Below are 24,595 nucleotides of genomic sequence, written 5' to 3'. Positions count from 1 at the left end.
TGCTTTTACCACTGTGTGTCTGCTACCTTCTAATTATCGCATGGTTTGTAACGTTTCCTTTGTTCTTACTAACCCATTATACTCCGTACACTTCAATGAGCATTTGAAAACTGTATTGATATATTACAGTACATTTTTCATTGATTCATATAGGAAATAAACGCGACTGTTATATAACGGTTGAGTTTTTTTCGCACCTTGTATATATCAATGTAGTTTTTGCACAGAGGCTCCAATGGGACAGTGGTCACGAACATTCCAAGTAGCAAAAATAAAATGGAATCAATGAAATAAAATAGATAAATAAACACAATGAAAAATATAAACAAAGATAATTAATGAAATAAAATTTACTCTCATTTAATCAAAAGGTACATCCGCGGAACGAATTATTTCCACTGAAAAAAGCCCTTTAATCTTAAATCAATATTGGTAGCAGTTTACAATCCGCCTCTAACATTGGAAGTCTTTTGTATATCTTTTTTTGCGGCAGCGAAAACAACCTGAAAAATATGCGTTATCATAAATAACTGTAATGTAGCTAACGATTTATTTATTTATTTATATATAAATTTCTATTACAAACAAAGAAAACATAATGCCATTGCGATAAAACAGTTAGAGTATATGAAACTCGTTAGTTACAAGGTTATAACACTGGTTGGGCGACATCTCAGGATGTTTCTGCAAAAAATTGTCTCGGCCTAACGACCTCGCCATTTATTTGCAGAAACATCCCTTGATGTCGCCCCAGCCAGTGTTATATCCTCGTAACTAACTCGTTTCATGTACTATAACTATTACATAGTAAGCACCCACTTACCTTTTATCCTGGATACGCCCCTGTAGCTTTGCTTGTCAAAAATAATAGATTTCTATTTATAGATACATTATGTTTGTTTCAGTTGTCCGCGCATTTTCACAAGTGATGGGACATTCTTTTAAAAAAATTCTATTTTTCTGCTTTTGATCAGAATTCTTAAGTACTATAATGGTTAGAAAATGGTAAGATTTTAATTTATTGAAATTTGATTAAATTATTTTCTAAATGTTGTGAAAAATGTGTAAACAGCATCTTCTTTGTCACCTAAGTGATAGCAGACGACAATTTATTGTTTTCAATTTTACCTTTAATTCAATATACTGCAGTTGATTGTTTCATATATGGAACATGTGTTATTATAGTTCACTGTGATTAACGGTGTCGATTAGATATTTACTATATCCAATTTTGTTTATATATGAAGCTGAAAAAAGTCAAAGTTTAGTCTTTGCTTGAGTTCAAGCTAACAGGTGGCTTGAGAAGGAAAGGAGTAGTGGGGGAAGGTGATTTTGTAAAATCTATAGCTCTTTCGTATGCTCACTTTATAACTTAGTGACGTAGCAATTCATAATAATGTCAACTTTGGGCCGTTCTGTATCTTGACAAACTACTGTAAGTACATGTACGTATTGTCAATAATGTAATGTTATGTATGCAACATATTACATGTATATAGTTTATCTCTGACAAGTGAGTATTTCCAATATTATTATTGTTCTATTTTTAGAACGTATAACTACATATGTGTAAATAAGATTTAACAAGAAATTTCTTAAAGTTCTGTTGTAGAAAATTGTAGATTATGATTCATGCATTATATTTAGATAGAAATTTCCAGATTATTCTTTATTGTTGAAGGTGATAGAATATGATTACGGTAGAACATGGACTGTTCTGGAATGTTCTTAGCTTATATATAAGGGGACATTTTTCATTACTTTTATCTTTTAAGTCATCAGTTACATTTTAAGTCATCAATACATTTGGAGTATCATTCAACTTGGATATTAAATAATTTATTGGAGCTTGGATTTTAAAATAGATTAAATTATTCTTGTGGATTTTATTGTGGGAATTTATTCTAAAGTGTTCTTGGATTTAACTTGGATTTAACTGTGCTATTCAAAAAAGGATCATTCCAGGATCAGACAAGACATTTGAGATTTATATTTTTTATTTGGACTCTATGTATTTGTAAACATAAATTGTTCTTTAATTTTTCTTTAATAATTTTTCTGTAATAAATTTGTTATTGTTACAAGTTTGTTGCTGGCTTTTCTTTCTCGTTACGCCTGGCTCGTAACAGAACTTTGGGGCTCGTCCGGATTGAATATTTCTCTTGGCTACATTATTGGAAATTATTACCGTTTATTTTACATTTTATTATTACCGTATTTACTAATTTGAGTTGATATCATAGTTGTTCTATTAAGTGTGCCTTTTAATTCTGAAATTTTTCAAATACACCACTTTAGAAAAGTTTGTAGCTGAACCTTCCCTGGAGGTATTAGATTTGGCTAACAAAACTGATTTGCTTGATCTTGCAAAAAAGTATAATTTATCAGAAATTAAATTTGCCATGCGTAAACAAGAAATTAAAAATCTTCTGATTCGTTATTTTGTGGATGAAGATATTTTTTGAGAAGATGCACTTTCTCAGATTGTTGAAACACACCCTGAAATAAAGATAAAAGAAGCTTGAACTTCGATTTAAATTTGCAGTTAGAAAAAGAAAGGGAAGAAGGGCAGTTAGAAAAAGAAAGGGAAGAAAAAGAAAGGGAAGAAAGGCAGTTGGAAAAAGAAAGGGAAAGGGAATTTCAGTTAAGAATGAGAGAATTAGAAATCAAAGAGAGAGCAAATCAGTTTGAACATAAAATGAATTCAAAATTTGATGTCACTAAAAATATTAGGCTTGTCCCACCTTTCCAAGAAAAAGAAGTTGATAAGGATTTTCTTCATTTTGAAAAGGTTGCTGAAAATTTAAAATGGCCAAGAGAGCACTGGACATTACTTTTACAGAGGGTCTTAATTGGTAAGGCTCGTGAAATCTATACACAACTTACTGTTGAACAAAGCTCTAATTATGATAATGTAAAAGAATTAATTCTGAAAGGATATGAGTTAGTACCAGAGGCTTACAGGCAAAAATTCAGAAATTCTAAGAACGAAATTGGACAAACCCATGTCGAATTTGCAAGAGAAATAGAACAACTTTTTGATCGGTGGTGTCTATCTAAGAAAATTAATAAAAATCATGAAAAGCTTAGACAACTCATGTTAGTTGAAGAGTTTAAACGTTGTATTCACTCTGATGTTAAATCTTTCTTAGATGAAAAACAGGTAGAAACTTTTGAAGAAGCTGCCCGTCTAGCTGATGATGATTCTTTAACCCACAAAGTCTCATTTATAAATAAAGGGAAGTCCAAACTCTCACATTTTAATTCCAAGTTCAATTCTGGTAATTTATCTGGCGCATCTAGTCAGTCAAATACTCCCAAATCAAAGTCATCTGATGAACATTAAGGTCATAGTCCCTTATCTCGTCCTATATGCAATTATTGCAAGAAAACTGGACATCTTATTTCTGATTGCTTTACCTTAAAAAGGAGGCAACAGCAACGTGATGAGGCCAAACCCACAGGTCTTACCACTTAAAGGTCTGAACCTCAGTCTTTTATTGATAACAATGCAATTTTGAAGGTCATAGAACCCAAGTTTGATTCTATAATGGAGATTTATGAACCATTCCTTTCGGAAGGTTCCGTGTCACTTATCTGTGATACTTGCCCACATACTCCTATTAAAATTTTAAGAGACACAGGAGCTTCTAAATCTCTTATTTTAGCAGATACACTGCCTTTTTCTGAGAAGACTTCTTCTGCATCTAGTGTCCTTATTCAGGGTGTAGAGTGTGGTTTTTCTAATGTCCCTCAGCATAATATTTATTTGTCCTCAGATTTGGTAACTGGGCCGGTGGCTGTAGGTATAAGATCTTTCTTATCCTTTAAAGGTGTTCATTTATTGCTAGGTAATGACTTGGCTGGAGATAAGGTAGTGGTAAATCCACTTGTAACTGACACTCCTTGTGTGGATCAGACACCTGACCCCATTGAGCAGGAAATTCCTGACCTTCACTCTTCATGTGCAGTTACTCGAGCTATGGCTACGAAGGCCATTCAAGAAGACAATTATTGTTCAGATATTGACTTAGCTGATACTTTTATAGGTCAGTCGTTTGATAATGAAATAAATTTTTCTCTCACTCCTACTCTGTCTGAAACACAGACAGATTTTTCAATATCTGACTTTTCTACACCAAGATCTAAAGATCAAGGTCATGATACGCTGTCAAGGTCACAGCTTATCCAGGAACAACAAAATGATCCTGAGATTTCAGTCCTTTTTCAAAAGGCTTTTAGTGAAGCTGAAGCTTTACAATATGACAAACAAGATCAGCAAGGAAAGGCGGCGTTCAATGAACGCAACCCCCACATGACCCAGCAACAAGAACCAATGACAAGGAGCCCAGGCGGACCCCAAACAAAAACAGGACAGGGCAAAGACAGAGCACGGACAGGCCAATCATCAAACGATAAATAACCCGTAACTGATTAGGAATTCAAAGAAAAAAATAATAGGCCCACAAAGGGGAAGGGGACAGAAGACCGGGGGAAGGGGGTTTAATGAAAGAAATAAAAACTAGAGGCAATGGGGAAGATACTTACCGTAGACGAGAAAACAACAAGGGACACAAGCAAAAGTGTCACCAAAACAGTATGAAACAACATAGACATACATCTGAGGAACACAGTGAGGCGCCGCCTTGGAACCGTCAGCAGCATAATAATGACTGCTGGGGAGTTTAAACCGGTTAATGGTGCACCAAACCTCGCTCTTAGCCCTACCATGTTCCTATAAACGAGACAGTGTAAATAAAATGAATCCCCGCCAAGTGAAATTCTAACAGTTGTCATGGTTACAAAAGGTTAAATAAGTAAAACACTAAAATGATCATGTATAAACATATAAAAGTAAACCCAATGACCATAACAAAAGTACTCAATGTCCTAAAGGAGAACAGAGCAACAAGAAAATCACCTACAAGGGCCCGACGAAGCAATGCAGAAGACGAACATTAAGACAAATCATTCCCAAAGGGCTATCCATCATAGAGTCTCCCACTTGGTCCGTCAGATGCAATCAAAAGAGGAAAGCGTAGTGTCCAACTGTAAAAGGGTTGAACACTAAACATGCAGTATGTCTTAAAATAGTAGGTCATAACCTCTTTTAATAAAACGTTTAATGATTTTTAGTAAAAACAGCAGAAAAAATTACCATGACCCAAAAATCTTACGAAGTTTGTAAATCACATCGCCATAAAAACCAGGCTGGCTAATCCCTTGTCGCAGAAGAGTTTTTAAATCACTATTGAATTTAGAAATTAAATCAAAGTTACGATTGTAAAATTTAGTAAAATATTTCCGTAATTTATGATAGCGGTAGCCCTGTTTTAGAAGCTTGCTGGTAATAGAAAATATTCCGCTCGTTGAAATCCTTTACGTAGCTACAAGCTCTAGCGAATCTAATTAACTGAGAAACATAAACCCCGTAAGATGTTGCATGGGGTACGTCTCCATCTAAATGTGGATAATTAACTATACAAAAAGTCAAAAGTCATCTCTTTTCATAGATTTTCGTGTGAATAGAATTGTTGTTGATAGTAAATATGAAGATCCAAAAATGATGTACTAAAATTTCAAGAGTTCGTTTATTAAGTTGTAGTTCATGGCGGATAAATGTCAGACACCATTTGATCAAATAAAGATTATCTAAATTAAAAATATCATCAAGGTATCTGGAAGTATTATTAATGCGACTATAACGTCTTGTTGTTTATCTTCAGAGAGACTCAACATAAAGTCTCTTTCATAGCAGTACAAAAACAAATCGCGGCCAGGGGGTGCACAATTAGTACCCATAGGAGTCCCTGTTTGTTATTATGAAAAGAATGGGATTTTACTGAGAAAATGGCGACCGCCCGATGTCCCTGCTGAAGAGGAGTGGACTGTTAATCACCAAATTGTGGTCCCTAAATCATATCGCCAGGAAATATTAAACTTGGCTCAAGAAACACCCATAGTAGGTCATTTAGGTGTTAATAAAACCTACCATAAAATTCTCAATCATTTTTATTGGCCTGCCCTTAAAGCAGATGTATTTAGGTACAGTAAATCTTGTCATACTTGTCAGATCGTTCAAAAACCTAACCAGACAATACCTAAATCTCATTTACAGCCTATTCCTGCATTTGATGAACCTTTTAGTAGAGTAATTATTGATTGTGTAGGTCCATTACCAAAAACTAAATCAGGTTCTCAGTACTTATTAACTATTATATGTTCTTCTACGCGCTTCCCTGAAGCTATTCCTTTAGGAAATATTAAAGCCAAAACTATTGTCAAAATAGATAAATACAGAATCCCTAAAGAAAGCCCAACACGGCAAAATTGAAAATGTTGCAGGCTCGGTTTGATTGAGTCTGTTCATGGACGGTACTGGAAAGTGCAAGTTACCGTCCACGCCCCCTAGCACCGGCTTAAGCAGAATTCAACATTTAAACATGAAACAGTAAAATTTTGAATTTAGAAACATCCGCAGATGTGTTCATACGGCGGTTATCATGGAACCTTCAATGTGACACTTCCGTGCCATTCCATGAAAAGCGGCGTATGGTCCCCATGTAATAAAAAGCGTGTGCCCGAAACGAGAAAACAATGGGCGGAAGGCTCTTGCGAAATTTTTCACATTTGTTGGTTTACCTTAATCAGTTCAGTCTGATCAAGGGTCAAACTTTATGTCTGGTATTTTCCAGCAGGTCATGCACGAGTTAGAAATTACTCAATACATGTCTTCAGCCTATCACTCTGAAAGTCAAGGTGCATTAGAAAGATTTCACCAGACTCTGAAAAAAATGATAAGGTCATATTGTTTTGACACTGAAAAAGAATGCGATGAAGGCATCCATTTATTGTTATTTGCTGTAAGAGAATCTGTTCAGGAATCTCTTGGCTTCAGCCTTTTTGAATTAGTATTTGGTCACACTGTCCGAGGACCCTTAAAACTTCTTAAAGAGAAATTCCTGTCTGAAGATGACACATCTTTAAATTTGCTTCAGTATGTATCAGATTTTCGAAATAGGTTGACTAATGCATGTGAGTTAGCTAGGCTTAATTAAAAATCAACACAAAGTAAAATGAAATCAAGGTATGATGAGAATGCTCAGGAAAGAAGTTTTAACCCTGGTGATAGAGTACTTGCTCTTTTACCTATACCTGTAAAACCATTACAGGCAAGATACTTTGGTCCTTATACTATTGAAAAGAAAGTCAGTGACCTAAATTATATTATTAATACTCCTAGGAGGCGAAAGCAAAAACAAATGTGTCACATAAATATGTTAAAAGAATATTATGACAGAGATAGCACAATTAGTAAACCTATATCTATTGTAAACTCTGTTCAACAAAATCAATGTTCAGTTGAATCTAATAGTTAATGAAAGTTTTGAAAAGTCTGATCCTGGTTCAGCAAAGCTTGAAAACTCTGATATTCGAAAAATCTGGATGAAAAACTTGCTCACTTAGAACCGTCGAAAACGAGATGAACTGAAACAGCTTGATTTTAATGAATATGAACACTTATTTCCGATATTTCCCACACGGACGGAAATAAAATAACATCAATGACGTCCATCCTTGAAAACTTCTGAACCCCAATAAAACACATCCATATAAGAAAAAACCCTGTAAAAACAAATTTGCTAAATTTGCTAAATTGACAGTTAATCTTGCAAAAAAGTGAATTTTGTCCCATTTGCAATTTTAAACATTTTTTAGGAAATAATAGGGGACAAGGGTAAAGTTAAACCAATAGAAAGGGCTCACCTTTCACTTTCTTGCATTAAAAATTTGGGAAAAAAAAAATAAAAAAGGTTCCCATTTTGAGGTGGAGTTTGTTTTTGCAAGAAATATAATCTTGAATTAGACAACATTAAAAGGGGGGAAAGATAATTTGATCCTGAATGCACTTTCTCGTGTCTAAAACTGAATATTTCAGTAACTTTTCCCTTTTAAGCAATTTACTATCATATGATTGTTTAATTTTACTTTGTTGTTTGCTATTGTTCATAATAAACATATATATGATTTAATTGTTTAACATTTCTCCTAAGTTTTTCATAAGTTGCATTGTCGGATTTATGTAAAAGAAATATTCATTTCATTCATATTTCTTTTACTTGAAGATGGGAAGTGTTGTGTATGCAACATATTACATGTACATGTATATAGTTTATATCTGACAAGTTGGTATTTCCAATATTATTATTGTTCTATTTTTAGAACGTATAACTACATATGTGTACATAAGATTTAACAAGAAATTTCTTAACTGTTGTAGAAAATTCTAGATTATGATTTATGCATTATATTTAGTTAGAAATTTCCAGATTATTCTTTATTGTTGAAGGTGCTAGAATATGATTACGGTAGAACATGGACTGTTCTGAATGTTCTTAGCTTATATATAAGGGGACATTTTTCATTACTTTTACCTTTTAAGTCATCAGTTACATTTTAAGTCATCAATACATTTGGAGTATCATTCAACTTGGATATTAAGTAATTTATTGGAGCTTGGATTTTAAAATAGATTAAATTATTCTTGTGGATTTTATTGTGGGAATTTATTCTAAAGTGATCTTGGATTTAACTTGGATTTAACTGTGCTATTCAAAAAAAAGATCATTCCAGGATCAGACAAGACATTTGAGATTTATATTTTTATTTGGACTTCAGGTATTTGTAAACATAAATTGTTCTTTAATTTTTCTTTAATAATTTTTCTGTAATAAATTTTTTATTGTTACAAGTTTGTTGCTGGCTTTTCTTTCTCGTCACGCCTGGCTCGTAACAGTAAACATTATTAAAGCGGTGAAGGTATATTAATTTGGTTGTAATAACACCACAAACGATAGTAACAGCATCACCGCGATGTTTCAAAATATAGCAAACTATTCATGATCCTTTTTATCATTTTTTCTTTTTTTTTTTTTTGGAGAAATCAGTAGGAATTAGTTCATGTATTGAGCATTTATTTACCCTTGTTATTTTATTTTCTCTCCTTGATAACAATTGTTATAAATGTATTATCGTTCACAGTCTTGTTAATGCAATTAAATACAAATAATAGGAGAGAAATACAAAGCAAAATTACAAATCTATATTATATATAGAAGGAAGAATGACTCTATTAGCTCGCCCGCACACTCGCCTCCCTCCTTTGTTTACATCGTCGCTTCCAAAAAGTGGGGGAAAAAGTTTGCAAGAACATATCGTTTTGATATATAACTAATGAGTAGATATATACAGTGATATCTCTACAGAGTGTCCATCTGTTGAGCAACTACCTCTTTACTACAATAGTCTTAAAATCTTTTATTTCCAGGAGGCTGTAGCGTATTTCTTATACTGTCATATTTCTTCATATACTTCTTTCTACATATACATGTATTTTCCAGAACTTCTTATTATTTCTTGAAAAAATCAAAAATGTGATCGACATACCTGATATGGCCTGCGAACAAACATGCTAGTATTGTAAATTCTTTGTTTTTTTCACTTGCATTTTATAAACTAGTTACTATGACATGTTTATATTTGGTCCAAATTTCCAGTCTGACTAACACCGTCGACAAAGTAGATCACCCTGCTAAAACTTTAACATGATAGCCCCAAAACTGTATCTCAATTAAAAGCGCGGCGTTTTTTCCAAAGAAAAAAAAACCCCCGTTTTTTTGGGAAAATCAAATTTTCAAAATTTCCCCCAAAAATGGGGGGTGCGTAAAAATTTTTATTTTCTACAATTTAACTTATTGTTGTTTTTTTTTTTCCCCCAAAATGCGGGGGGGCATATAGTGGGTTGCCCGTCCGTATCCCCGGCCCGTCCGTCCGTAGTGGGGCCCAAAATTTGGGGGCCGGCCCAAACTTTTTTTTTGAAGTCGATTTTAAAACTTTTTAACAGAAATAGCCCCATATTAGGGTGTCGCTTAAAATTTTTTGGGCCTCCCCTTGAGGGTCAAGGTCACGCATGCCCTTGCAGAATCGTTAATGTATTCTTTATTTAATTTTTAAACTATTTTACAGAAATATCCCCATATTGAACAATTCGGCGCAACATTTGGGTGCCCCTTGAAGGGTCAATGTCACAGCATGACTTGAAGAAAAAATCGTGGTCCGGCCCATAACTTCGTTATTTGAAGTTGGATTTTAAAACTGTTTCACAGAGACAATCACCATATTGAGACGACGTGTCGCGCGCAACATTTGGGGTCGCTACCCTTGAAGGTCAAGGTCACAGCATGACCTTGCAGCAAAATCGTGTCCGGCCCATAACTTTGATATTTGGAGTCGGATTTTAAAACTATTTCACAGAAAATGATCACCACTATTGAGACGACGTGTCGTGCGCAACATTTGAATCACTACCTTGAAGGTCAAGGTCACAGCATGACCTTAGCAGCAAAATCGTGTCCGGCCATAAATTTTGATATTTGGAGTCGGATTTTAAAAACTATTTCACAGAAATGATCACCCCATATTGAGCACGACGTGTCCGTGCGCAACATTTGAATCACTATCCTTGAAGGTCAAGGTCACAGCATGACCTTGCAGCAAAATCGTGTTCAGTACATAATTTCATTATTTGAAGTTGGATTTTAAAACTATTTCACAGAAATGAGCACCATTTTGAGACGACGTGTCGCGCGCAACATTTGGGTCGCTACCTTGAAGGTCAAGGTCACAGCATGACCTTGCAGCAAAATCGTGTCCGGCCAATAACTTCGTTATTTGAAGTTGGATTTTAAAACTATTTCACAGAAATGATCACCATATTGAGACAATGTGTCGTGCACAACATTTTGGTTGTTTTTACACTTTGAACTTTGTCTGTGACATAACTCTGACACTACAAGAGGTATACCTTCCTGTGTCCAAAACCTATTCGGGGAGCATCACCCGGTTCAACCGGCTCTTGTTTTGTTTTTTTGTTGTTGTTTTTTAAGATCACGTTTAATTTAATTTCTTCTGTTTTGATTAAATAAACAGAGACAGAAAATGTTAAGTAGCAAACATACATACAATGTACAATGTATTATACATGTATACTGTTAATATATTGTGTTACTTGAAACCAACGACTCTTAACTAACCGTTTGTTGTATGGTTACCACACTAATAGAAGCATCATACATGCACATTCAACTAAATATAACTGTGACAGATATAAATGTTATATCAATTTACATATTTATTTCTTAGGTATCATGTACTAAGTCGTATCCTAAATATGCAACATTGAAGTTAGTCAGCACCTGAATTTTCTCTGTACTTGAAAGATGCGTCACTGAAAATTATTTTTCTACTCTCTTTTCAGAACTTCAAGGTGACCTGATAAAATTCTATAGACAAAGATGTAGTTCAATACCTCTCTCACCGCTTCTTGAAGAAGTAGAGACGCCTTTAGCTGGGTTCTACGTGATGCCAGATATAGTCGCCGTAAAACAGAAGTCCCTAAATTCCAATGAAGAGGAGAGAATACCCGTCAAGTCTTTGAGGAACCTGTTTTCATTTGGAAGTCGAGATCAACAAGAAATGTATTTATCAGCTGATGCAGGCTTTGGAAAAACTGCTTTCTCAAAATATCTTGCAGTCACGTGGTGTCAAGCTCATTGTCACGATGAAAACAACGCCTGCTTTAAAAGGGAGGAGTTAAAAACGTTATTAGACTTTGAGTTCTTATTTTTGATTTTCTTAAGAGACAGTCCCTCTGTTTGTAAAATTGACGATATGATTGAACAGCAAATTACGACGAAACTTCCTACTTCTGCAATACTAGATGAAGTGTTACGTAGAGAAAAATGCTTGATTATATTGGACGGTCTTGATGAATGGACTCACCCTGATATTAGCTGTAGCAAAAAAATCCCACATCGGTACGTACGTGATAATTGTGTTATCCTAACGACAACTCGACCGTGGAAGCTTGGAGTTTCAAATCTCAAAACAAGTCAAATAAACAAAAAAGTAGAATTGGTTCAATTAAGTGCAGATTCTACGCGGCAACTTGAAGAAAATGCTATAAGAAAAATGACCGGTGTCCGTGACAATAGAGTACTGAAGAGTAAAACATGGGACTTTAATAAAGTGATATCTGACCGTCGCCTAGAGCATATGCAAAGGATACCACTCCTCCTCATGTATATAGTTTGCCTATGGTGCAACAACAAACCTATAGGAAATTCAAAACATGAAATTTACACCAATGTCATTGAATTTCTATTATCGAGAACGTCAAAGAAACACCCGGAAGTTCAACCATCTCGTGAATCGTCTGCCAATGAAATTCCAGAAAACTTCAAAAGTCATGAATTTTGTAAAAAGTTTTACAGTCTTATAACATCATTAGCAGAACTAGCTTACCAAACAATATGTAAGGAAACAAGAGAAAATACGCTGGTATTTGATAGAACGGTTGCTGATATATACCTCAAAGCAGACGACATGAAATTAAGTCTTCTCTCAGGAATACTGACAGAGAGTAGAAGTAAAAATTTAATCGAAGAAATTATCAAAGTATCTTTTTCTCACAAAACAGTGCAAGAGTTCTTTGCTACCATATTTATTAGTTCTCACAGTGTTCTAGAAAAATGTAAAACTGTTTCAGATATTCTGGACAAGTCAAAAATTTGTGAATTTATCAGCGGCATGAATGCTGACTGGATGTGTGCAATATCAAATGATATGATGTCTGTGATAAATGAAGACGAGGAAACACGCCGCTATAGAACTAGGACATGTGTCGAGTACACCATGTACAATACTCAATGGTATAACATACAGGAAATGTTCATGTCGTGTTTAAAAGAAATGCCTGAAAGTGAAAATATTCAATTATGTTTACAAGATTTCTTCATTGACGGGCACACCGAGCACAGTGAGCAGTTACAACGTTTTTTAAAGCAAAATAAAACAAACATAAAATCACTTAATATAAACACCGACCATACTTCCAGCAGTTTACGTGAAATTATAGATTTATTCTCTCTCACAGATCTCAGTCATATACAGAAACTTTACTATTATGGTGACACCAGTTTGAGGAAGAAGGCTGAGATAACCCGGATATTGTTTCCCAGTTTACAGAACTTATCTTTGTGGAATGGTAGATGGACAAATGATGGAGAAAATCTGAGTGAAAACATGGCGCGATGTCAAAACTTACAATATTTATTTATTGAAAGGTTCACGTTACCTCACAAACTACTGGAACCATTTTTCAGTTTTATCTCCGGTCAAAAATCAATGAAAGACTTAACATTGAAGTCGTTAGTCTGTAAAAAACCTGGCTACCGCAGACATTATTGTAAGAGATGGAACTTGGACTTGTCTCAACATTCAGCTCTATCAAAGTTATACTTGCGGCGTTTACCTTGGAGGCTACAATTAAATATATCAACTCCGTCATTAGTTTATGTTAGGTTGTACGACATCAATCTAGATGATGAAAGTTCATTGTTACTGTCACGTGACATGTTGAATATTAAACGTGTGGTGTTGGAGAGGATAGAAATGTCTGCAGAAAGTTTACAGAACTTTTTTACCGTGCTGGAAAATCTGCCACAGTCAGTTACAGTAAAGATGGGGGCCATTTTACCATACATAGAATATGACCGTGTTAGAGAAAATATTCGGAGTTCACAACAAACTTTTGATGTGATAAAAGACGACTGGCGGGAGATTGAGTTCAAAACAATAAAACCAAGTAAAGAATAAACAAAGGAAAAACATTGTAAAATAAACTAATGAAATGACTTCAATAATTTTAAATGAAAACAATTTAAAAATGGACACTTAAAAAACAAAATGGCGGTTTCTTCTATGTTATACATGTACTGTATAGTTTGGTCATTTAATTTACAAACATTTATTTCAGTTTAAAGTTTAATTAAGTGACAGTTGTTTATAAATAAATAAATAAAAACATTTTAAGAGGAGAAATAATTCAAGGAAGTTTTTTTACCGGAACTTAATGGATAACTTGGAATTAGGATTTGGAAATATTTTACAGGTAAGAGATTTTATATTGAATTTTTTATTTTTTATATTATTTCATTTTACACACCTAAGTATTGAAATAGATTATTCTAATTGAATTATAAGATTTTCTTTTAATTAAATAAAAAACCTTTTTATTAATAAAAAAAATTCCATTTTTTTTATTCAATAGTTAAAATAAATTTCAAATTAACTTAGTCAATAAAGACACATGAATATATGAACAGTTAAATAACTACCATCTCAAATATTTTCAAAATCCATTGACATATGGCTTTGTTACTTTGTATCATAGGGACCCGGCACAGTGTTGGGATAGTGTAAAAAAGTAATTTTAGAAAAAAATATATAGTTTATATGTAATATATAGACCTTATAGACCCTATATATTATATATAAACTATATTTTTTTCTTCTAGAATTACTTTTTTACACTATCCAAACACTGGGCCGGGTCACTTTGCTTTGTAGACTTTTTCACCATTTTCACATGTAGACAGGAGGAGGTAACTCTATTAAGCATTTTGACAGAAAAATATCCCCTTTTTACTTAGAATTTATGCTTAAGTTTGAGTACCACCTCAAATATTTTCAAAGTCCATTGACATATGGCTTTGTTACTTTGCACACTTATTCACCATCATGCCCCCAACATGTAGACAGGAGGAGGTAACTCTATTAAGCATTTTGACAGAATTATGTCCCTTTTTTACTTAGAATTTATGCTTAAGTTTGAGTACCACCTCAAATATTTTCAAAGTCCATTGACATATGGCTTTGTTACTTTGCACACTTATTCACCATCATGCCCCAAACATGTAGACAGGAGGAGGTAACTCTTTTAAGCATTTTGACAGAATTATGTCCCTTTTTTACTTAGAATTTATGCTTAAGTTTGCGTACCACCTCAAATATTTTCAAAGTCCATTGACATATGGCTTTGTTACTTTGTACACTTTTTCACCATCATGCTCTAAACATGTAGACAGAAGGAGGTAATTCTATAAAGCATTTTGATAGAATTATGTCTCTTTTTTACTCAGAATTTATACTTAAGATTGCGTACCACTTCAAATATTTTCAGAGTCCATTGACATATAGCTTTGTTACTTTGCAAACTTGTTCACCATCATGACCCTAACCTGTAGACAGGAGGAGGTAGCTCTATCAAGCATTTTGATATAATTATGTCCCTTTTTCGACTCAGAATTTACGCATAAATTTGTGTACTACCTCAAATATTTTCAAAGGTCATTTACACATGGCTTTGTTACTTTGCACACTTATTCACCATCATGACCCTAACCTGCAGACAGGAGGAGGTAACTCTATCAAGCATTTTGACAGAATTATGCCCCTTTTTCGACTTAGAATATATGTTAAAGTTTGCATTCCACCTCAAATATTTTCAAAGTCCATTGACATATGGCTTTGAAACTTTTCAGGCTTGTTCACCATTCACCATCATGTCCCCAACCTGAAGACATGAGATGGTAATAGAAAATTTTTTAGATGGTATAAGACATTTTTTAAGTTTTTCTTTCGGTTGCCATGCAGAACTCTGGTTGCCATGGCAACCGAAAGAAAAAAAACTTTATTTTAAAAAATCCAAAGAGCTAGAGCTTAGATATTTGGCATGCAACTAGTGAGTGTCTACCAAGTTTGTTCAAATAAAAGCCCTGGGGTTAAAATGGCCCTGTCCCGGGGGGTCATTGATTTTCCTTAAATGTGTATTATAATTTAAAACTTAAAAAAATCTTTAAAAAAAAAAAAAAAAAAGAACCCCAGAGCGCTCGATCTTAGATATTTAGCATGAAACATTTTTAGTGAGTGTTTACCAAGTCTGTTCAAATAAAAGCCCTGGGGTCAAAATTGGAGTCATTGATTTTCTTTATAATTATGTATATATCAAAAACAAATGTTTATACACATGCACTATTTCAGATACAAATATAAACGTTGCGACATCAGTTAAAGATTTAGATTTTGTATCTGCTTTTGTTTATAGTTTACAATATCAACTTGTTCATTGTCATGGAGAGTTTTTTTATACAGGTGAGCGATTTCAGGGCCATCGTGGCCCTTTGTTCATTGTTTCAAATATGTCCGCCTCATATTAATAACAAGGGTATTTTGATACCCATTTACCGGAAAACATAAAACATGTATTCAAACATGCAATAGTTTTAGTCATGACGTCACAATTAAATCTACACGTCAGTATTCTGCCGCCTGTAATAACTTCTGTTTCATAGAAATCAGCTTATCACATATATACATGTAAAATGTTGAACAAGATAAGACTGTACATTCACAATTTATACAATATGTGTTGTTTCTCGTTTTAGTGTCCTAATGGATCAAAATTTCCGATTCTTTGTTGTGCAGAATCTCCCATGACATTTTACACGGAGCATTGTGTGATGATAGATCAATTTGTAGAACTTCCTCTTGTCTTGGTTAGACATTTCAAATATCTTTATGATGGACAGTCTAATAAACTGTATAATTATGTAAATTAACATAGTTATGCCCCCTTAGAAGAAGTGGGGATATATTGCACTAAGTGATTAATTGCATCACATTTGTCGGTCGGTCGGTTTGTTTCTTCTGTCAGTCAGTCAGGCAAATTTGTTTCCAGTCAATAACGTAAGAACACCTTGCTTTATGAACTTCAAACTGGGTATGGAGATTAGTTATGACCTGTAGATGAAGCCAATTGTTTTATGAGCCAAAGGTCAAGGTCACATTAAATGTCAAAATTGTTTACCTCAATTGAATTAAATTCATGGATTTAATTCATATTTAAAAATATGTTTGTAATCAAAGCATTAATTTGTCCTCAGTATCATCCAGACCTATCTCCATTTACTTATTGATTAATATTTCTAAGAATTATCTTTTTTTTATATAAATGGTTTCTAATTTAGACTTGATATAATTGTTCTTTGTCTCTATTCTGACATGTATGACAAGGTTCATAACTCCAGCATATTTATTTTAAGAGAAATTTCTTCTTTGAACTTTAGATTTATTTGAAACATTTCTTGCTGACTTATCACTTTTGTTACTGAAGGGAAAATGACTCAGATTGTTGCCTTTTTCGTAAGAGCATAGAAATGTATGTTTAACATTCTATTGACATGGTGTCATGCAAATTATGTGATGCAAATATATTGAACATACACTGTATAAATGCTTTCTTGATACCTATACAAAAATGTATTTGTGACATAATTATTTTTTTCAAAGTTTTGTCTTCCTTTACAAGTGGATTTATTTAGTAGAGTCTGCTGTGTCCTCTGGCAGCTCTTGTTATATAAAATATGTAAATTAACAAAATAAATAAAATCCATCAAGTAACGATGGTTACCGCTGGTATAGTTTTAGACGTGCTCATTTATATGTTTATATTCTTTGCTAATTTTAGCATTTCTAAACATTTCATTGATGATTATAGGCAAAGTTTTGATTTTATTTCATTTCTGTATCGATAATTGATTGACAGAAAAATATCAACTATACATTAAATAGAGGATATTGAATGAGTGTAGTTTATTGTACGAGTTGAGTGAAGTTCAAAAAATTTTGTATTGAATATACACGAATATAATATTCTATTTATCACATATATAAAATAAGAATGTTTAACTGTTATAGAGTCATTTTTCATTGATTCGCCTATAGTGTAAGGCTACCATAATTGCGCTTTAATGCTTATGCTAAAGAAATAATATCAGTCTGAGCGGTGTCTATGAATCAAATCTGTGACGTTAGTGTATGTGAGATATTATTTCGATATTGTATGAAAAGAAAGCATTATAAGAACTAAAAAGAACAAATGGAACTTAAGTTATGCTCCGGAAACTGTTTTCAGTTTTAATGTAATAGTGACCTTAACCTTTGACTATGTGACCCCAAAAACAATAGGGGTCTTTTACCCAATATGGGCAATCATCCTATGAAGTTTGAACATACGATGAACACTGTGGGCCAAATGAAACTTAAGTTATGCTCTGGAAAATGTTTTTAGTTTTAAAGAAAAGTGACCTTGACCTTTGACCTTGTGACCCCGAAATAAATAGGGGGGTGTTTTACCCAATACGGACAATCATCCTATGGAGTTTGAACACTGTGGGCGAAATGGAAATTAAGTTATGCCCCGGAAACTGTTTTCAGATTTAAGGGAAAGCTGACTCGATCTTTGACCTTGTGACCCCAAAATCAATAGGGGTTTTCTTCCCAAAATGGACAATCATCCTATGAAGTTTGAATATTGTGGGCCAAATGGAACTTAAGTTATGCTCCGGAAACCAAATTGGTAACGGGCGGATAGACAGACAGACAGACGGACGCCAGGGGTTATAACATAATATGCCCAAAATTCTTTCGGGCATATAAAAAATGATTTTTATGTTGCTTTAAAAGGCTTTGTAAACTATATAATCGAGAGAGAAAGCATAACAGCGGCATAAACATGTAGTCCCTAACCGGTGTTTTTTGGCAGTTAAACACCTGTTTTCTTCTTCTTCGTCTATAGTGACAAAATCACGAGGAGTGTTAGAATAAAGATTGTAGCGCAAATGACGTCACGTCAAAGTATTATTACAATAGTGTAATATCCTTTTTTATTAAATGGCTTTATTACACTCCTGCGCCGCTTTTTATGTGATAATTTATTTTATGTCAAAAAATGCAATCAGTCACAAATCACAAATTATATATGATGTGTTTGCACTGTTATTTTACTTAGATTACAATAACATTTCTTTTTATATGCAATACAAGAGGTCCGTGAATCTACTTGAATACTCTCTGGTTCGGTTCCTTAACTTTAAGCCTCCAGGCGGTAACATATTCTATACCCATGTGACCAATGCAGCCATGATCAGCTGGCATATACATGAATATTTTTATGTTTTCCCTAATATGGTGAATGGTTCTGTCCAGACTGAATGATTGACAAGTCTATTAAAGTCATTTGGGATTGGTAAGCTTGAAAATTGACAGGAAAAAATCAGTATATTCAAAACACATAAAATATTAACATCTGTTAGAATAGGAAACTCCTACTACATGATCTTATAATTATCTTATAATTATGACTTCTTGCTTTCCTTTATTTCAGAATATCAGCTATAATAAACCTACAGGGACAATGAGGACAATCACAACTGTTTGGCTTTTTATCCATCAATCTCCGGATGATTATCAATGGGATATTCTGAATGGCAAAGATGATCAAGTTCATCAATAGTTCGATATTATGATTTCACACCTGATAGCTGGCTGTATGAGGACAGACGTGGATTAAATTTGTGATTAACAGCAGCAGAAAAATCCCCAACCATCATTACTTGCCAATGCATTGAATAACATTCTGGTTCCTGGCTTAATGGAAACATAAATAGAAAATTTTTGCATCAAACAGATATCTGGTATCTGTTTTGTTCAATTAGAATTTGAATCTCAAAGGACAATTACACCAAGACTACTGTCAAATATTTCAGTATTCCTTTGTTAAAAAGATCATTGAAATAATGTGATTTAATTAGATATACAGTACATGTATAAATCTGTTTCTGCACTTTAAGACTGATATTATATAGCAAGAATTGTTAAATAATTTATTACTGAAGGCCTATTACGCTTTAGAAATTCTCTCAGTTTTTTTTCAGTTTTTAAATACTTTTTATTTTTTAGTTATCGTGTTACAGTTTCCAAAAATAAACCCTTTTACCAATTATACATAATTTCTCTAATGCAGATTTGTTATGTTGGCAATTGCTATGATTAAAGTTAATAAATATTAGTATGGAAGTCAAAATACTACTTTGTTTACAATTTACCACCTTTATAATGTGTAATAACACATTACTGCAGGTTCAGTGCTGTTTTCACTTGTTAAACATCTAACATGCCCTTAAACCATTATCAAAACATTGGATTTGCTAGAGAATATTTATTTTCTGAGGCATAATGTGCCTTGTTAAGTATATTAGCGTAGTGTTTGTTAATCAGCATTAAGGGAATTTCGTCGCTCTGGCCTGGCACAGCCAAGTGACAGATTTAGTATCGACAAATAACAAATTTAGTATCGGTTAGACTGTAGCTCTTGTCAGCATATGTCTGGAGCGACATGTTCGTGCAACTAATTTAATGGAATGCTGACCTATTTAATGGTTGCCATTATATTTTAAATCTTTACTCAGAGCAAGTATAGCACACTGATTCTTAAAGTAACAAATATCTGTGTTGATAAAATGTACTTAAATTTGAAATGTACCACTAAATTTGAAACAAAAAAAATACCGTCTAATATAGAGGATATTTGTTTGTTTTGCATGTAAGATTCAAATATATTTCACTTCAGTTAACACCAGATGCAATATTTTCATAAGTGGCATAGCCACGAGTGCAAATATAATAGCTGGTGTTCACGAATTAAATATATTTCAATCTTACATGTAAAACAAATAAATCTTTTTTTATTTCATGCTTTTTAAGTGATTTAAAGTATTTTTTACTGATTTTGTTGCATAATGTCAACATTCTCCTTATGACGTCATCATATCATGACGTCACATCATCATTATTTTGAAATATAGTTCTGTTAAATTTCTCTAAGTTTGTTACATTTTTAAAATGATGTATGATGGCATCGACTTCCTTTTCCTAAAGAAGCAAACTTTACTTATGACAGCATTTATTTCTGCCTGTTATTCCATTTATTTATGAAACTCTTTTCATCAGCATTCAGATATAGTCGGGCTACTGTGATAATTATATTTTATAAATTTCACTAGTGGTTTATCAGAATATAATTATCTGATATATTACAGTAAAACACTGGAAAGCATGAAATAAAAAGCAATATATAATTTAAACCACTTATTCTAGTATTATATGTATTACAAATGTATAGTTAAATTTTGTAAAAAGTTTTTGAAGTGTTTATGATATTTACATGTACATATTTTCTAACAGTTTCGGTCTTATTTTTAATAATTCAGTTTTCTGAATAAACGTTCACGTAACATTTTTTTTTATTTTGGCACTATTTACACGGAAATTATGTATATGAAGATACATTAAAATTCATTATGATTCTGACAGGTTTAATTGCCCAGTATTACTAGCTTTAAGTATGTAACCAACGTCACGATGTGTTGGTTATATAACAAACATTTTACATTTCATGCCCGGCCATATAAAACATTTCATAAGTCTTTATAATCAAATTTTGATATTGTTCTCCTGCTCCCTTTGCTTTGAAACATTATATGATAATTTGCAGTGTATGTTCTTAGTTATAATTTTTGAATAGTTAAAATGTGAACTATGTAACAAACAATTTGTACAATTTTGTTGGGTCGATTTCATTCCAAGCATGTACTAGTGGCACCTTTTTATTTATTTATACCTTAGCAATAACGTAGCAGACTGTTTATGAATCACTGAGGCCCATATATTATTATTTTCAATCAAGATATAAATATATATCAGTTTGAATCATTTTTTCTTCTTATTGGTACTTGATTGTGTTAAATACTTGATACAATTCATTGAGAAAGAGCGCAGTGCACAAAAATGATATATCTTCCTATCATAATTTTTAATTATTTCCCTTTTTGTTTTGAAAGTGTCCGTATTTTTCATTTAAAGTTTGTCTTCTTTGTATAACACAAAATGAATTTGAGATGTAGACTGGAAACGTCAAAAGCATTTTTGTTCTATATGAATTTAGATGTCCTGGAAATTTAAATGATGATATTTGTTTTCAAAGTGTCCTTTGTTGTCATTTAAAGTTTGTCTTCTTTTTTTAGAACACAAACTGTATTTGAGGTATAGACTTGAATCTAAAATCAATGGTGATTTCTGTTTTGAACTTGCCCTTTCTTTCATTTATAGTTTGTTTTCTTTGTATAATGCAAAACGAATTTGAGATATAAATTGGTAAAAAGGTGAAGTTTAGTGGGCAAGAATGAAAATTTATCATTTGTACTTTTTTGAATTATTGCACTTTGAAATTTGTCATGCTTTACCATTTTGTTATAATTTTCATGTTTTATTGTTGTACTGTTTCTCTTTCTTTTGCATCATTTTCATCCAGAACTTAATTCATCAAAGCTTTAAAGTTAAAGTAACTAATTTGAAACGATTGAATTATTATGCAGTTGACAAGAATGTCAACTCTCCATTTTATAATATGAATACTTTGTTTCTTTTTCTTAACACAATAACCCAAAATATTATAAGAAAATCTATGACCCCCTGGGGAACAATATTGAAATATAACGGCTTGAATTTTTATGGATGAATATCTCTCATACTAGTAAAATATAGAAAAACAGAATCCTTAAAGAACGCCGAAATAATCAAAATTGAAAAAAAATGTAGGCTCAGAGCTTTTAAGTTTAAAGCCCTTTCCATGTATTGGAAATATGTTAATGCACCAGTTTTTTTGGGTTTTTTTTTTTCAAAATTTTATTCCGATTGGCGGAGAAAATTCAAGTCTGCTACACTGCCTTTTGTATATTTTTCTGTAAATTGCATGCTTTTTAGATCGACTTTTCGAAGAATATGGAGAGCTATTGCAGTCGGCCCGGCGTCGGCGTCCACGTCCGCATTGGTAAAAGTTTTTTGTTAAGTCAAATATCTCAATTATTGCTTGAGATATTCAATTGAAACTTACAATACTTATTTATAGTATTAATGTACATCAGATTGACAAGTTGGATAACTCTGCCTACAATATTTACAGAATTTTTTGTAAAGTCTAATATCTCAATTACTGCTTGAGATATTCAATTGAAATTTACAATACTTTTTTATAGTAACAATGTACATCAGTTTGCAAAGTTGCATAACTCTTCCTGCAATATTTGCAGAATTATTTGCCCCTTTAAAACTTAGAAATTTTTGTTAAAGGTCTTAAAGCTATCAAAGTTTTTACTTGAAACGTTACACATGTACTTCGGGTCATAATTGAAGGTCACATCTCAAGATCCATTACTCTGCCATGTATTTTGACTGAATTATGCTCCCTTTTGTACTAAAAATCTCCTTTTCTTGGTTAAGTTTTACATGCAAGTTTTGCATATCCATGCAAGTTTTGCATATCTCTGAAAATATTAAAGATACAAACTTGAAACTTCATATGTATATTTGTGGTCATAAATAATGATCACTGAACAGCACTCATATCTGTGTCATGTATTTGGGCTGATTTATCTCACCCTTTTTTACTTAGTCTCTTGGTTAATGTTTACATGTACGTTTAACATATCTCAATAACTACCAGAGATTTTGATTTGAAACTTCACCATATGCATGAAGGGTCTTAATTGTATGTCACTGACTAAGTTTCATAACTCTGTCTTGAATTTAGGCTGATTTATCTCCAATTTTCTACTTAGTCCCTTGGTTAATGCTAACATGCAAGTTTAACATATCTCAATAACAATCAAAGATATTTATTTAAAACTTCACATATTTGCATTTAGGTCATAATTGTAGGTCACTGACCAAGATCCATAATTCTATCTTGCATTTAGGCTGATTTTTCTCCTCTTTTGAACTTTATATTTTTATTTTTTCCATTTACTTTTGAGATATAGCTATTATACTAACATTATGATCTGAGTCTGTAATCTAGAGGAGGTAACTGTGATCCCCTGCTTTTTAAAGCCAAATCCCACTATCTGGGTGGTTGGAAATATGGCTTGTATGTGTGTCACAAATATTATTTACATTTTTAGTAAAGGTATCAAGTTGAAACTTAAAATTACTTAAGTCTTCTCTAACACAAGTTGCATAACTCTGTAGTATTTCAGGAGTTGTGCTCTGGGAAATTTAGTACTTATTATTATTTATGCTCCTTTTCATACTCAATAAAACTCATGGTTAACTTTTTGCTTGTAAGCTGGTATCTCCCTAACCACTGAAGGGAATGGAATGAAAGTTAACATACATTTTCACTGTAATTTTTCAACATGATTGGCATAGGTTCCATAACTCTGATTTACTTATTTACATATTTATGCCCCTTTTTACACTAAATAAAACATCCTTGTGACAACTCTATCAAAAAGTCGATCATTGCTGTCCTCCGACAGCTCTTGTTAATGGTTTATAGTCAGTTTTACTGATTTCCGTGTTTTCTTTAAGTTGGTCAATCAAATGATGACATCACAATATTATTTACGTTTTTAGCTTACCTGAGCATAAAGTGCTTACGGTGAGCTGTTGTGATCCCCCACCGTCCGTCGTCGTGCGTCGTCAACAATTTCTTTAAACAACATCTCCTCAGAAACCAAACATTGCACAGTAACCAAACTTTACAGGAATGATCCTTGAGTGGTCCTCTGCCAAAGTTGTTTGAATAGTTTTGGTTTGTTGCATAAGTAGGTCACGGGGCTAGAAAATGTGTTTAAAAAATGCAAAATAAAGAAATCTTCTTGTCTAAAAGTACAAAGCCTAGAGCTTTGATATTTGGTATATGATATCACCTATAGGTCCTCAACAAAATTTGTTCAAATTTTAGCCCTAGGGTCAAAATTGGCCCCGTCCCAGGAGGTCATATGTTTTCCTTATA

At 33.0% G+C, this 24,595-nt stretch overlaps 1 protein-coding gene across 1 annotated transcript in view; it reads left to right on the top strand.

Moving 5' to 3' along the window:
- The window catches only part of LOC132759962 (uncharacterized), a gene marked incomplete at its 5' end in the record, with an annotated part of 28,445 nt that extends 14,518 nt beyond the window's left edge, over positions 1 to 13,927 (top strand). Inside the window, one exon of the mRNA XM_060751837.1 lies at positions 11,318 to 13,927. Within this exon, the coding sequence (XP_060607820.1) occupies positions 11,318 to 13,716 (2,399 nt within the window). The remainder of the gene's footprint in view (positions 1 to 11,317) is intronic.
- Positions 13,928 to 24,595: the final 10,668 nt, after the last annotated feature.

This window comes from Ruditapes philippinarum, unplaced genomic scaffold (genome assembly GCF_026571515.1).
Source record: "Ruditapes philippinarum isolate M1 unplaced genomic scaffold, ASM2657151v2 ctg5564_1_1_1_1, whole genome shotgun sequence".
NCBI classification, from domain to species: domain Eukaryota; kingdom Metazoa; phylum Mollusca; class Bivalvia; order Venerida; family Veneridae; genus Ruditapes; species Ruditapes philippinarum.
This window is presented reverse-complemented; position numbering and strand designations above follow the sequence as displayed.